At 37.5% G+C, this 13,286-nt stretch overlaps 1 protein-coding gene across 1 annotated transcript in view; it reads right to left on the bottom strand.

The window, feature by feature from the left end:
• Nucleotides 1-12,629, bottom strand: part of Trim9 (E3 ubiquitin-protein ligase Trim9) — a 112,740-nt gene extending 100,111 nt beyond the window's left edge. Inside the window, exons 1-2 of the mRNA XM_018537620.1 lie at nt 12,081-12,629; nt 7,300-7,575 (exon numbers count right to left, since the gene is read on the bottom strand). Coding sequence (XP_018393122.1) covers nt 7,300-7,575; nt 12,081-12,569 — 765 coding nt within the window. The 5' untranslated portion in view covers nt 12,570-12,629. The remainder of the gene's footprint in view (nt 1-7,299; nt 7,576-12,080) is intronic.
• Between the last annotated feature and the right edge of the window lie 657 nt (nt 12,630-13,286).

Here is a 13,286-nt window from a genome sequence, read left to right as displayed (position 1 = left end):
TGGAAATGATCACGCTCATCTCAGCTCGCGCGACTTTCCCTTTCTGAAAAGAAATCTCTTTTTGAAAAAGCCCGGTCGCGGAATCTATGAAGATCGTTTTGTTTAAACGGGCCTTTATCCGTTTCTCGCGCTTGCTCGGTCGCTTGTATTCGTTCGCTCTACTTGCCCGCTCTCGTCTCGTACTCGCGCTCTCATCTTCGCTCGCTCTCAACCTCCTTTACTCCCGCGCTACCTCGTCCAACTTTTCCGCCGCTTTAAGGGGCCACGGTACGCGGATACGCTCTTTGTGACACGCGAATCGAGGCGTGGCTGTTTAAGGCAGACAGGCAGGCAGGCAAGCAAGCGAGTAGGCAGGTGGGTAGACGCGACTCCGTCAACGCGACGTTTCCCCCACGGTCAGGAAATTGCGAACGTCGCAGCGCGCTTACCGTACCTTGATTTTTCGACAGCGATTTTCCCCTTTCTCGTCGGCTTCCGGCGTCTCTTTTACCTGCCTGCTCTCCCGCCGCGTTGAAGAAAGAGCAGACAGATTTCACTCGCCTCGAGGACGTTTCTAGACGGCGCCACGACAATGCAAGAAGACTGGATGAGGTCTCGCGTGCCTGACTTCTTCTCTCGCTCGACAAACGCTGCACACAGCGGCGTGAAGAAAAGGAACTCGAAAATTTAAAGGCGTGAAATACACACCTCAAAGAAGAGAATACCAACTCAATTCGCTCGGAAATAAAAGGCACCCTCAGTTTAATTAAGGTTACAGTTTGTAAAATTTAATATAATTTCTATACATTAAAAATAATGTGTGAGAAAATTATTTACTATATTTTACAAATTACTTAATCACAAAAGGTAAAGATTTCAAAGAAATAAATCAAAATATTCTAATAAAAAAACCCATAGTAGATGATGGATCTGTGAAGTTAGAATGAAGTTCTATTAATATAAAAAAAATATAATAGCAAATCTAATAGCATTTTTTATCATTTTTATTATAATTCTACAGTTTCTTATAAAAATCAAAAAAAAGTTCCGCGTTTCTTATATTAAAAGGCTAAAACTGAAAATATGGCGTACTAACTCGCAAATTTAGTACAGTCCTACTTTTTCTCTTTTTGTAATTATTCAATTTGACAATCTAATGGTTTACTTACTTTACTATAATAGAACAAAATTACTATTTGACTAACTCAATCAAGTATTATTAAAAAAAGACTAAACTGAGGATAAAAATATCTGCATTTGATATTTCAAATAATATACTTTCTACATACATTAATCTTATCGGTTCTTATCGACTTTATTGGAATTGTTTGATTTAAGTCCAAATTCACAATTCACGATTAACTCTTAACCAAGGTTCAACTTATTTCTCATCTCTTACTAATTTAAAAATTAGAAAGAGATCAAGAATAAATTAAACCTCGGATAATAGTTAACTATGAATTGTGAAACTGGACCTTATAGATTTTTTATTTATATATAGTACATAAGTTATATACCACAAGTAAAAAAAATAAGACAATTACAAAATTGTTAAGTATCCCAAAGTGTGTAAAAGTGTTTCCCGTTACTTAACAATTTCCGCAAACTATTTTCTCTTTTGCCCGTAATAATTCTTGCCAAACACACACACCACACACACACGCACGCGCACGCAATCTACCGCGGCAATTTTCAGACCTAAAGAGGCTGCGTGATGATGTCTGCAGAATGGCGGGATATACTCTTCGCAAACAATCGATTCCACGCGAGCAAACTTGACACAGAGGATCAGGGTCAACCCTTGTCTATTTGCCGTTAACAACTAAGTAATCGAATCTTGTAATACATTGTCGAGACTTAGACCATTAGGTACATAGCGATATGCATATTTATGCATATTTACGCAAACCCATGCAAGATTCATGAAGCTTGCAAATGTGATATTCGACTGGGAGCACACGCACAGTTAGAGTTCCCTATGTACCTCCGGAGTTCTTAGAAGAATCGTAAAACAAACTCTACACCTTATAAAAGATAGATTATCTCAATGAAAAGATCATATAACTCAACTCGGTGTATATTTTCTTAAACATATACTTCTTTTATAGAAAAGAAATTGATTTTTATGTCTGACAGATTAGATAAGTTCTAATCTTCTTCTAATTTCCACATATCTTCAGGACTTTTCTAATATTATTATTGACGTATCTATGATGATAAAAGCAAGAATTTGTAATATCCCTAAGAAATTCAATAAAGACACCGTTTTCACAGGTCTTAAATACTCAGAAAATTAATGGAAATAGAGAGCGACGTTCCAACACCGCGCGTCAGACATCTATTAAAACGTGGTCTCTTATCGATTAAGCGGATTTATAATCAATTATAACCGAGAACGCGGCTGTGATCGAGTTATCGATTATTATTATTATTATTATTATTATTATTGTGGTCGTAGCCCACTCATCATTCAGCCGTGTTAGCCTCTGTTTAAAACCAATCAAGACTATCGGCCATAGTTATTAGCGTGTCGATTAAGCGCCAACGTGCAACTTACTCGACACGGTGATTTTATCGTTGCGATACGATACAGGCGATAAACGCTACGGCAATTTTCCGATGCCGGAATAAGGACGATCGTTATCCGACTGACAGTTGTTTTTTTTTTTTTTTTTACAAAATCGCGAGGAAACGTATTATTACGCGATATAACGTGCTTCGATCGGTTATTATGAAATCGCTAAATTATACAGATTAAAGTCTCGGTCGTAGACTAGAAGCTTGAGTTGAGCGCGGAGTGGTATAACCGCGGGCGCCGGAAAATAACTCTCTTAACGCGCGCGTGCGCCGAAAGAATGCCGACTGATTAAGCGCGCAGATTATTTCCTATTATTTGCATCTCAAGTCCGACAAGTACTGCTTACGCACGTTCGCTCAGCGGATTGCATTATCGCGATTGCAGACACGAACACCCGTGCGGCACATGCACGCGGCATTCCCGTGATTAGCCGACGAGCAGGCAGACTAATTACCGAAATATCGGGTGCAACACGCGAGTATTACCACGTACGTCAACATTAATGTGTAATAATGGCCAGGATATCGTTGCGCAAACTCCGATACATGTGCGCGAAGCGTGGCAGAGGAGGAGGACGGTAGCCAGGGACGCGAAGGGCGGGGGAGAAATAGAGAAGACAAAGTGACGGATGATTACGTGTCAAAACGCGACATAACGTTTCGCGTCGGGGAATGGGATCGCAGCTGACATGATTGCGATCCGCACCCGTATATAGCCTATACGATCGGCTTGCGACTCGGTATCTTCGCAGCCCCCGTTGATAAACGAGCCTGTTGCAAATTACTTTATCGCGACTGCACTTTCAGCGGGCTCCCTCCGCACCGCTCCGACCTCGATAAACGCCCCCGGCGAGATGCATTATTCAGAAGACGTTATTCGGCTCAATTGTGTACCGACTAACCGGTGAAAATGCTTACCGACGTGATTGACAAATAATCGGATTATTTACAATTACGTAAATCACGATTGTACAGCAGCTGATATTTAAAGTGGAGTTGTAAATATTCATAATTGCTTTTGAAGCCACATAGAAAAACGCAAGACGTAAATAGCAAGTGATCGACAAATCGTAGTAGAGAATATGAAGGTTAAGCACAAAAAAATTAAACAGTAAAGGCCGAAGCACAGACCTTCGCATAATGCTTAAAGCATAGAAAAATTAACCATCAAAGTCCTTCACGGAAAGAAAAAACTCTAATTGGTCAATTCTCTTATGTTTTATGCATTATGCGTTATGCAAAGATTTGCTTCAACCTTAAACGCCGCAGTACAAACTTTTGCACGAGTTTTGCACAACGCATAGTGCATAAGCGATAAATAAATTAATATTTTCAGTTTGTTACTTACGGTATTGTCTTATACTGTAATTAGTCGATTCCTTTATTGCTTACGTCTTGCCTCACGTTTTTCTGCACTATGATTCTAAAGCAATATAAGATTGCGTTAGAACAATTGCTAATCCAAATTGATTTGCTAACTGTTTAAATTTGTGTGTGTGTGCCATAGAGGTTTTAAAGTGTCGTCTGCAATGCGATAATATTGTAGAGTAAACCGTAAGAAAATAATTAATAATCTATTATTTTCTTCACATTTTTGCAGACTATATAATTGGTCAATTTTTTAGGTTTACATCGTTACTCCCATTGTAAACTTTTAAGACTGTCATAGAGATCGTATAAGACAATGATGTGACTGCTGTTTTTTTTTGCGTGCCATACTCTCGTCTGCTGCCAACCGAAGATTGGCACAACACAGAAAATATTATCAATTTCGATACTAATGTAAATTAAATTAAATTTTAATTTAACGTACTTTTTATCTTTTTCTCGAGTTCCAAGAATTAGAAAAAGATAAATAAAGAATAAATTAAATCAAGATCAAATTAGTTAATTTATAATATTTTTTTTGGTAGAAACGGGCATACGTGTTTCTTCAAGATCGATCGGTTGTTACTTTAGTTCTTACGACCAGTAACCGAGCTTGGTTCAAAGCTTGTTGAATAGTTATTGAAATGTGATATTTATCCCGTAAATACAGTGCATACAAAACGAACGAAGGGTGAAACCCCGAAGCGATTCTTCGTTTTCATCGAACCAACCTCGATCGACTCGCCAGGAGCGATTAGCATACGGCCACAGCCGGATGTCGACGATTTTCTTGACGGCGTGCGAACTCTATCGATCTTTAACACCGAGGTCGACACACACATACACACACATCGGGTCGTCTCGAGATCAATGGGCGGCGAGTGCAAACAAAAGCGAACGTCCACGCGCCTGTCTAACGGCAATCAATTACGGAATTGCTGGAGTCAGGCGGTTTTGACTGAGCCGCGCGAGCAATTTATCAGATTAATCGTGGAGGAAGTGATTCCCGGCGGATGATGGAAACCAACGCGGCGAGCGAGCGAGTTCCATATGTCAGGAAGTGACCAGGTGTCGGCGTCCAGGCCGATCGGCCTGGAGAGGCGAAACGCAACGGTGGTAACGTGTGTAACACAGAGGAGGGGGTGGCACAATGGGGACACGCGATATCGAAACCAGCTGTCGATCGCGGATATATCCCGAGTATCGTGTCGTTGCGCTGCAACGTGTCCGCTGCGCGTCCCGTCCGTTGCATTCCCAGGGAGAATGCAGACGAGCGCGCGTTCAAAGGCGATATATCGTCGCGAGACCATCGCCCTTGCCACCGCAATTCCGCCGTCGGTACGCAATTTGCGCGGGTGTTATCTCGCGGCGACGACAACGGAGAGACAAGATAACGCTCGGTGGCGCTTTGAAGTATGAAAAGTGCGATAGTACTGCGTTAATATGACGTTAGAAGTTGTATCTATTGTGGCGTTATGAAATACGTTCCCGATAAAGTGGATGTATTCTGACTAACGATATCATAAACGATAACGGTGCAATGGAGAGGTAAAGCAGATTAAAGATTATATATACCCAGCGAGAGATTATATATATGTATGCCTACATTGAGAAAAGTGTGTTTGGTATTTGTGACTATAATTGCTTGGTAAAATAATTCTGGTTAAAAGCTCCATTTTTACGATCATTATTGTTATAACGTTAATAATAATAATAACCATATATGATAGTTCTCTCAACAAACATGAGAAAATTGTACATCAAATTGTGATAATATATTAAATATTAATATATAATATCAAGATATAAATTGTAAATAAAATAAACATTTTTATCCAAGTAAATGCAACCGCAATTATTGTGGATATAACTATTTCCTTAAATTCACTTACTGTTTATATAGTAACAATAACTAAAAAAAATATGTTAAGAAAAAACTGAAGATTTTTAAGTAGCATGTGTGACTATTATTAGTAACAAAATTGAAGCTATTTGCATAGTTAATAACTATAAATATATAGTCCAAAAATGAGACTATAAATTACAATTAAATTACAGTAATTTCAACTGTTGTATTTCTTTCTCTCAGTGCAGTATACTGTATAGTATATATAATAATAATTGATCCATACGCAGAAGTTTGAAAATTTAACGACCTCAATTACGCGGGATAATGTCTAATCATCCGCGCAATTATATGAACATCTAATTATGATCAATTATGTGATATATTTTACGCCCGTTTAGTTGCGTTTACACTCCAATTTTAGTTAGAGAGAGAGAGAAAGAGAGAGAGAGATAGGCAATATGCACAAATACGTATGATTGATTAGCAGAACGGCAATGTATTTTTCATCGTCGATTCCGCTAATGACTCGCACATAGAAACGTGAGATCCCGTGGCATGCAAAATGCTATAGAACAACGGGGGCTCGGTACAAAACTATAGTTCCAAACGCGTCGAAGTGTGTATAGTGTACGTACGAACGGGTAGATTGAAACTCAATTATTGGTCGTGTTAACGGGCTTGGCACCGCATCATCCATTATTTTCGGATTTTGTTCATGCAGCTAGGCACATAAATTACGCGCCGGAGTTCATCATCAAATATACATATATTATCGCACCGCGTATTTCAGTACAACATTATTCTTCAGTATATAGAAAATCTATATCCCTTTGGTCCCTACTGCTGTCCCCTGTGCAACTACCCGAACACGATACCTGGCGTTAACCGCTTGAGGTTTTGTTTTCAGTACTGTCGCTTATTGCAAAGCACGATCGTTGATTGCGGATGTGATAGTAATCCGAATTACCTAATCTTTGTATCCTACCTTTCTTGCAATTTTCGTAATTTTTTTCTTTCTTTTGTGTATAATCTTCACATTAAGGTAAAATTCCAGCAATGTAAATTAACTGTAATCTTGATTTTAAGAATTGAAAGAAATGAAGGGTAAGTTGAACAGAGATTAAAGTTAATCTACATGAATAGAAAAAAGCATAAGAGAAAGGTTCTTGCGGTACATTGAGAAAAAAATTTATTAAATCTTAATATAATTTTGTTCAATAATACTAACTAGATATTTGCTTGCAATATAAATAACTATTTATTATATTTAAAATATTAAATAAATATTTATTAAAATTTAACCTTTCGCATATAGTAAAATATTAATGGTTAATGGTACTATTTTTATGGCTATTGTTGTCATGTGTTAATAATAATAACTATATTCATATAGACATTCATACACAATATTCTATCCAAATCATTATTTTATGAAATTATAATCACCAGTGCTGATAAATTTTTTTCTCAGTGCATATTTTAAATCATTTTTTTTATCTAACGTTCGTTCACGATCATTCACTTACCTTTTGCGCTTTGCAAGCAGCGGCCAACGGCAGAACATCATGAGGATGTGCGGCGTGACGATCACGAAGACATAGAGCGCATATCGCGATTTTGCAAAGGGCGCAGTAGAGAGTCACCGCTTCACCATTGTGATCGTTGCAGATCGGCGTGCCCTCGGGCCGAGATCCCTTATTTCCACTTGATTGCCAGCTGCCTCTCGGTGGTCCCAGATTGTGGGCTGCCAATGGGCCCCTCTTCGGATGGCAGGACTCTCTGCAGGCGTCGCAGTATAAAACCTAAAAGAGGAATCGCCAAATTTTAAATTCGCGAAATATTACAGAGAAATGTTTAAAATACGAGAGAGAACACACGATATCCACTTTTAAACATTTCAATATTTAGAATATCTGATGGATGTCTAGAGAAAAAATTGTCGCTATAAAAAATACCGATAAAGTTTCTGCAGCGTTCGAAATTTTTTCTCTTCGTTTTTTTTTTTACTGTATTTTTTTGTTAAATAATAAATGCATAGATATACATTTGTCGATAAAATTTTCTTATTTACGTCAAGCGTCAAATAGACTTTATTTTATCGAACTTATACTAAAGTGAGTATAGACTGAATTCGCTAATAAATCATTAATTTCAATATTTTTTTTCTATGAAGCAATTTTTACGATATTATTCGACGTCATCAAATATTCCTCATTTCGTTAGGTATTTCCTTTTCGAAAATAATATCATTTCGATTATCGATAACCAAGATATTGTCGTCGCGCGGAAATGTTGCCGGCAACGAATGAAATTGCAGGCGCTATCGATTCTCTTTTTTTTTTCCACGTACCTAGGAGCGACCGGCGCGACGGACGCGAGTGTAAAATCACAGAAAAAATATCCGCCACTTGTCTCGGAACGCGGTATACCCGAGGGACCGCCACGAGAGGGCCGAAAATGAAATTTAACACTTTGGAGGAAAGCGAGCAAGAGAGGAGGCGAGACGAGGATGCGCGATTGGCGAATGTTGTCGCGCAACGAGATATTTCATGCGACGCGACACTCCGAAGCGCGGTAACTCGATCTTTTCAAACAGAACGCCGAACAATATAAAATCGCTCTCTTTGTCACAGTGTGAATGCAACGTGGCGACGATTTGCGTGAATACATTGTGCAAACAAGTGTTGCGCGAGCCGGAACTGACAATTGTCCAGAAAATATCATTTCCTATGTAGTTCAAAATTAAGAAACATTTGTTTTAATTATATTATAATAAAAATACATAGATTTTAGAGAGACAAGTCAAAATTATCCGTTTTTTAAGTTATAATTTTTAAAATCCAAGATATAATTTTCAGGTCTTATAAACAAATTATCTTAATGATAAATTATGAGAGATAAAATATAATTTATTTTATGGATAGACATATATCATAGAAAGAATAGTTTTGCTAAAATTAGCTTGATATAAATCTAAAAATAATTTTGTTTGGACCATCGAAATAATTATGCCGGAAATTTAAACTGCCTATTAAAATGTGAAAACTTTTTGTAGCATTGCCATCAATATTTAAGTGATCTATATAATATTTTGATAATTTTTTTTCAACAAAATCACTTTGAAATCTGTATCTAGCTAAAAATTTTTAGATACTTCAGAAAAACGTTCGTTCCTGTTAAATTCATAATTTCAAAAATTATATCCAATTTGAGTGATTTTTAATCATTTCTATAAATCGCCACTGTTCTCACTCAATACGTCGTTAATTTAATTAAAACAGTAAAGTTATATAATTTAACTCAAAATATAATTTGACTAAAATGTAATTCATTATTTACTAATAATAAGTGCATACGTTAATGTATGGAAGTTGTTTACTTTGAAACTAACCCCAGAAATGGATTGATTTACACACAAAGTTAATAAACGTATGGAAGTTAAAAGTAACAAAATGTTATTTAATCCAATCTCTTGGGAGATTGGATTACCATTATTCCTTTGATATCTAACAGTGTATTGAGAGTGCGTATTATTTTACATTCGACAAAACGGAGCAGTATATTCGAAACAATGTTGTATTTTATTACATTGCATCCAGGAAGAATTACAATAAAAGCGAGATAGAAATATCTACTCTCATAAACAACCGTGACGTTTGACACATCTGTTCAAATGTTAAAATTAACAGAGAACATCTGTTTAGTCACGAGAGTTAAGTGAACATATTCGTTGCGTCTCCCATACAAGATTTGTCCTTCGTACTTGAAATTTCGACCAACAAAAATTCTCTGTTGTTCGTAGAAGACACGACACACCCATGATACCCGATATTAATATCGATAAAGATATAGACGGCGACTCTTGATAGCCGAGAGCGACTCAAGCACGCTTATATCACGAAGAGAAAAGTTATGAAGTGGACTTCGAGGAAGAACGAGGGGAAGTTAACGAGCCTCTGGATGAGGAAAGCACACAAGAGAAATAAACACGACTGATGCCGCGGTCGTTAAGAATAGTAGCTCTGGGAAACTTTTGCCGTTGCCGATCTTACGACGCAGCAGAAGTTTTCCTAGAGAGTGATCGAATCAGCGCCAGGATAGAAATATCGAAAAGCGAAAATGACAAGAGACGTATTAGGCATTATCCTTTGGCGAAAATAACCTCGCATTCCGCAAAAGCACGTTTTATATTGTGACAAGATGAAATACGCTAAATAAACACGATAACTATCGCACGCATTGATAAAACACGAAAATTAACTTTCTATTAATTTTTTTATCATTATAAATTTGTTTTGTTCTATTGTTTGCGATAAGTTATTACAGATTTTTAAGATTATTATCAAATCGATCATCAATTTAATTATGATACATTTTTAAATGTCAAATTATAATAACTTGAGTTATTTTAAATCATTTTTGGACTGCTCGTATTCAATATGTCGTTAATTCAACTAAAACAGTGAAGTTAAATAATTTATCTCAAGAAAATGTATGAAATTAGATTTCAATTTAGTTCATTATTTACTAAATACATACGTTATTATGGACATTGCTAATTTGAAACTAATCACAGAAATGGATTGATTAATACATGCAGAAGTTAAACATAACAAAATGTTATTTGACTCAAGGGTCACTATTGCTTCTTTGATATCTAACAGTATATTATTTCAGCTTTAGTTTATGATTACATTTCAAGTCTAACTGCAGTAAGCAGCACGTAGTTTATATACGAAGATGTATTTAGAATTTGCATATAAAAATATTTTTAAGCATTAAGGTCTAGTCTCGACGTGACTCTTTTCTTACATATTTGATCAATTTTTCTTTTGTTCAGATTTCAATTAAAAATATCAATTTTCAACATTTTGATAACATCCTATATATTTATTCTTGTGTATATTGTTTTTAACAAAGCCGATGAGTGTCTTAGACTTTTTCCTTTTCGTTTTCTGCTGAAGAGAGGAAAGCTTTCTATAGAATCAAAAGCGGAAAAATGAAAATAATGAAAAGCTCGCACGGATATTACACTTTGTGATCTTCTGTTTGATCCGAAGCTACAGATACTTCTATATACGTATACATTCGTAGAACTACAAGTAAATAAAACTCGTGGAGACGAGAAACAAAGAACAGAATTGATAATTTCATCAAAAGGTGAAATTATCGTGTTCTTTTCACAAAATGATCACATCAATTATGCATTTACATAAAGTAAGCAATTATTAGTTATTATCACTTCTTTAATTTAGCTATAAAAATTTGTGAAACTTTAACGAGTTGCCTAACTTTGAAATGCTAACAGAATTCGTTAAAAGAAATATTCAGTTCTTTAATTACATGAAATACCTTCCTCAAAGTTTCTTAAAAATTAAATAGTAATAATCCACAACTGCAACGTACTGTTATACGGTTTTCTTATCAATCAAAATAAAATAAAATAAATATGACAAAACTTTCGTTTTAGTATAATTTTAAATAAGTCATAATACTTAACGCAAGTTAAATTAAACTGCTCATATGAATAAATCAAATAAAGTAAAGAAACATTAAATGCGGTCAAGGCTATATCCTAGTATCTAATAATACCTTTAAAAGAACATTTAAATGACAAAAATATTGAAAATACTGAAAAACATATAAGACAGTATTTAGCGCGTTTTTACTTAATTTATTTTAAATAGTCGTTTATCTACAGGATGTGTTATTGTGATATTTATTGTCATAAAAGTTAAAAAAAAAACTATTAAATAAAAGTTAGAAATAAAAAATAAATCAAAAAAGATAATAATAATTTCTATCAATAGTCAACTAATAGATAAAATGCTTGATAAAGTATTAAAAGATTAGAAAAAGATTATTAATGATGCAACTAACAAGCAGCTTTAGTAGAATTATATTAGAACTTTTTTATTACACTTTATCCTGCTATTCCTGTAAAAAGTTCTCGGTTAAACGTATATAAGTACATAAGGCGGCGTTCACCTACGAAGGATTAGATCAATATTAATGTGCCAAGAATTCTCCAATTACTCCTCCATCCTAACTTAAATGACTATTTAATCAAAAATTCGTTTTTATGCGCCTTGCCATTTTTATACCTCTCATTCTCCTCATCTTATCATTTAATCGTCAAATCCCTAATCCGTAATCCTGCGCTAATCAGACGCGTTTCAGGGAAAATCACGCTTGCGGTGCGACAACCTGCTGTATCACTTTACATGTGTTTTACCGTTCCTCGCACCCTCGTTTATCAATTCCGACCATATGCCCGTTTCTACAATCAGGATTCTCAAGCGCTAACCTCGCACTGCTCGCACGCGACAGTCGCGTCGCGCGGCTCTCCCTCGCACATCTGGCACTGCAGCCGTGAGTTCCGCGATTCCTGGTACTTGTCGACGATGTGCTGCATCGCACGGTACTTGGGTAGATTGTGGGCGCCGCCCTCGTCAAAGTACACGGTCTTCTGACAGACCGGGCATGAGAGACAGAGAGTACCACCGGACGGCGGGAAACCACCGTTTCCCGGAGTGCCGACGTAGCTGCCTGGCCGCGAGCTGGTGGACGTGCTGCTGCAAACCACGCCGGAGTCGGTCTCCGATAGGATCGACAATTTGTCGGCTTCCTGATCGGAGCCTGGTGCGTTGGATGAGTCGGCGGTGGACTCCGGCGGCGAGTCCGGCGGTGCCTGCAAATTTACCGCACAGGCCAGGCATAGCGCGTGCCAGCAAGGCAACAGCACCGGCTCCACGAACAACTCCTTGCAGCTGGGACATCGTAGCTCGTCCTCCATCGCGAATGTACCGGCGGTACGTCGTTTGCCGATCGTCCTGGTGTCCGTGAGTTGTTCCTCGTGGATCTTTTCGAGCCGCGGCAGCTCGCTCGATCGCCTCGTTCGGGTCTGCAGGATTCCTTCAGGATGCCGAACAACGTGGCCGATGCAGTCGAAGGTCACCGTTGATCTCCTTTCACCGTCGCGTTCGAACGCACTGCACGTTATTTCTAATACGATAAAACGCGATTTACGGAGGTATTCAAAATTCGTCGCTGCACTTTCTCGCAGAATATTCCGATTCGCTGAGAAAAATGGCACTCGAAGATTTCTTCGAAAAAAAGGTCTATCGGAAAGCGGTACTCATAAACTGTGACGCTTTCAAACGGTCGTGTAAAAACGATTGTAAAAAAATAGTCCAACACAATAAGAGCTTGAGTCTTACAGATGTTCTTCAAAAAGATTCTTGTGGGACATAAATCGGATAGCCTTTACTTTCAATCGGCATGAAAAGACTTTCAAGCAGGCCAAAGGAAAAACTCAACTGTCGCTTATATTAGCTCGATCTCGACTCAGAGATCGCACATGTTTCCTACTTTCATCGTGCCGCAAGTATAGATTCACAATTTGAATCCCACATTCGCACGCGGAACACGCGCGACGGATTCGTATCGATCGCGCTGGAAAAAAAATCCCTCGGTCCGCTCACCGATGCTCTCGTTGACGATGCATCGCGCA

Source organism: Cyphomyrmex costatus, unplaced genomic scaffold (genome assembly GCF_001594065.2).
Source record: "Cyphomyrmex costatus isolate MS0001 unplaced genomic scaffold, Ccosl1.0 scaffold18, whole genome shotgun sequence".
In the NCBI taxonomy this organism is placed as follows: domain Eukaryota; kingdom Metazoa; phylum Arthropoda; class Insecta; order Hymenoptera; family Formicidae; genus Cyphomyrmex; species Cyphomyrmex costatus.
The sequence above is the reverse complement of the archived record's forward strand: the minus strand, read 5'-3'. Positions and strand labels throughout refer to the sequence as shown.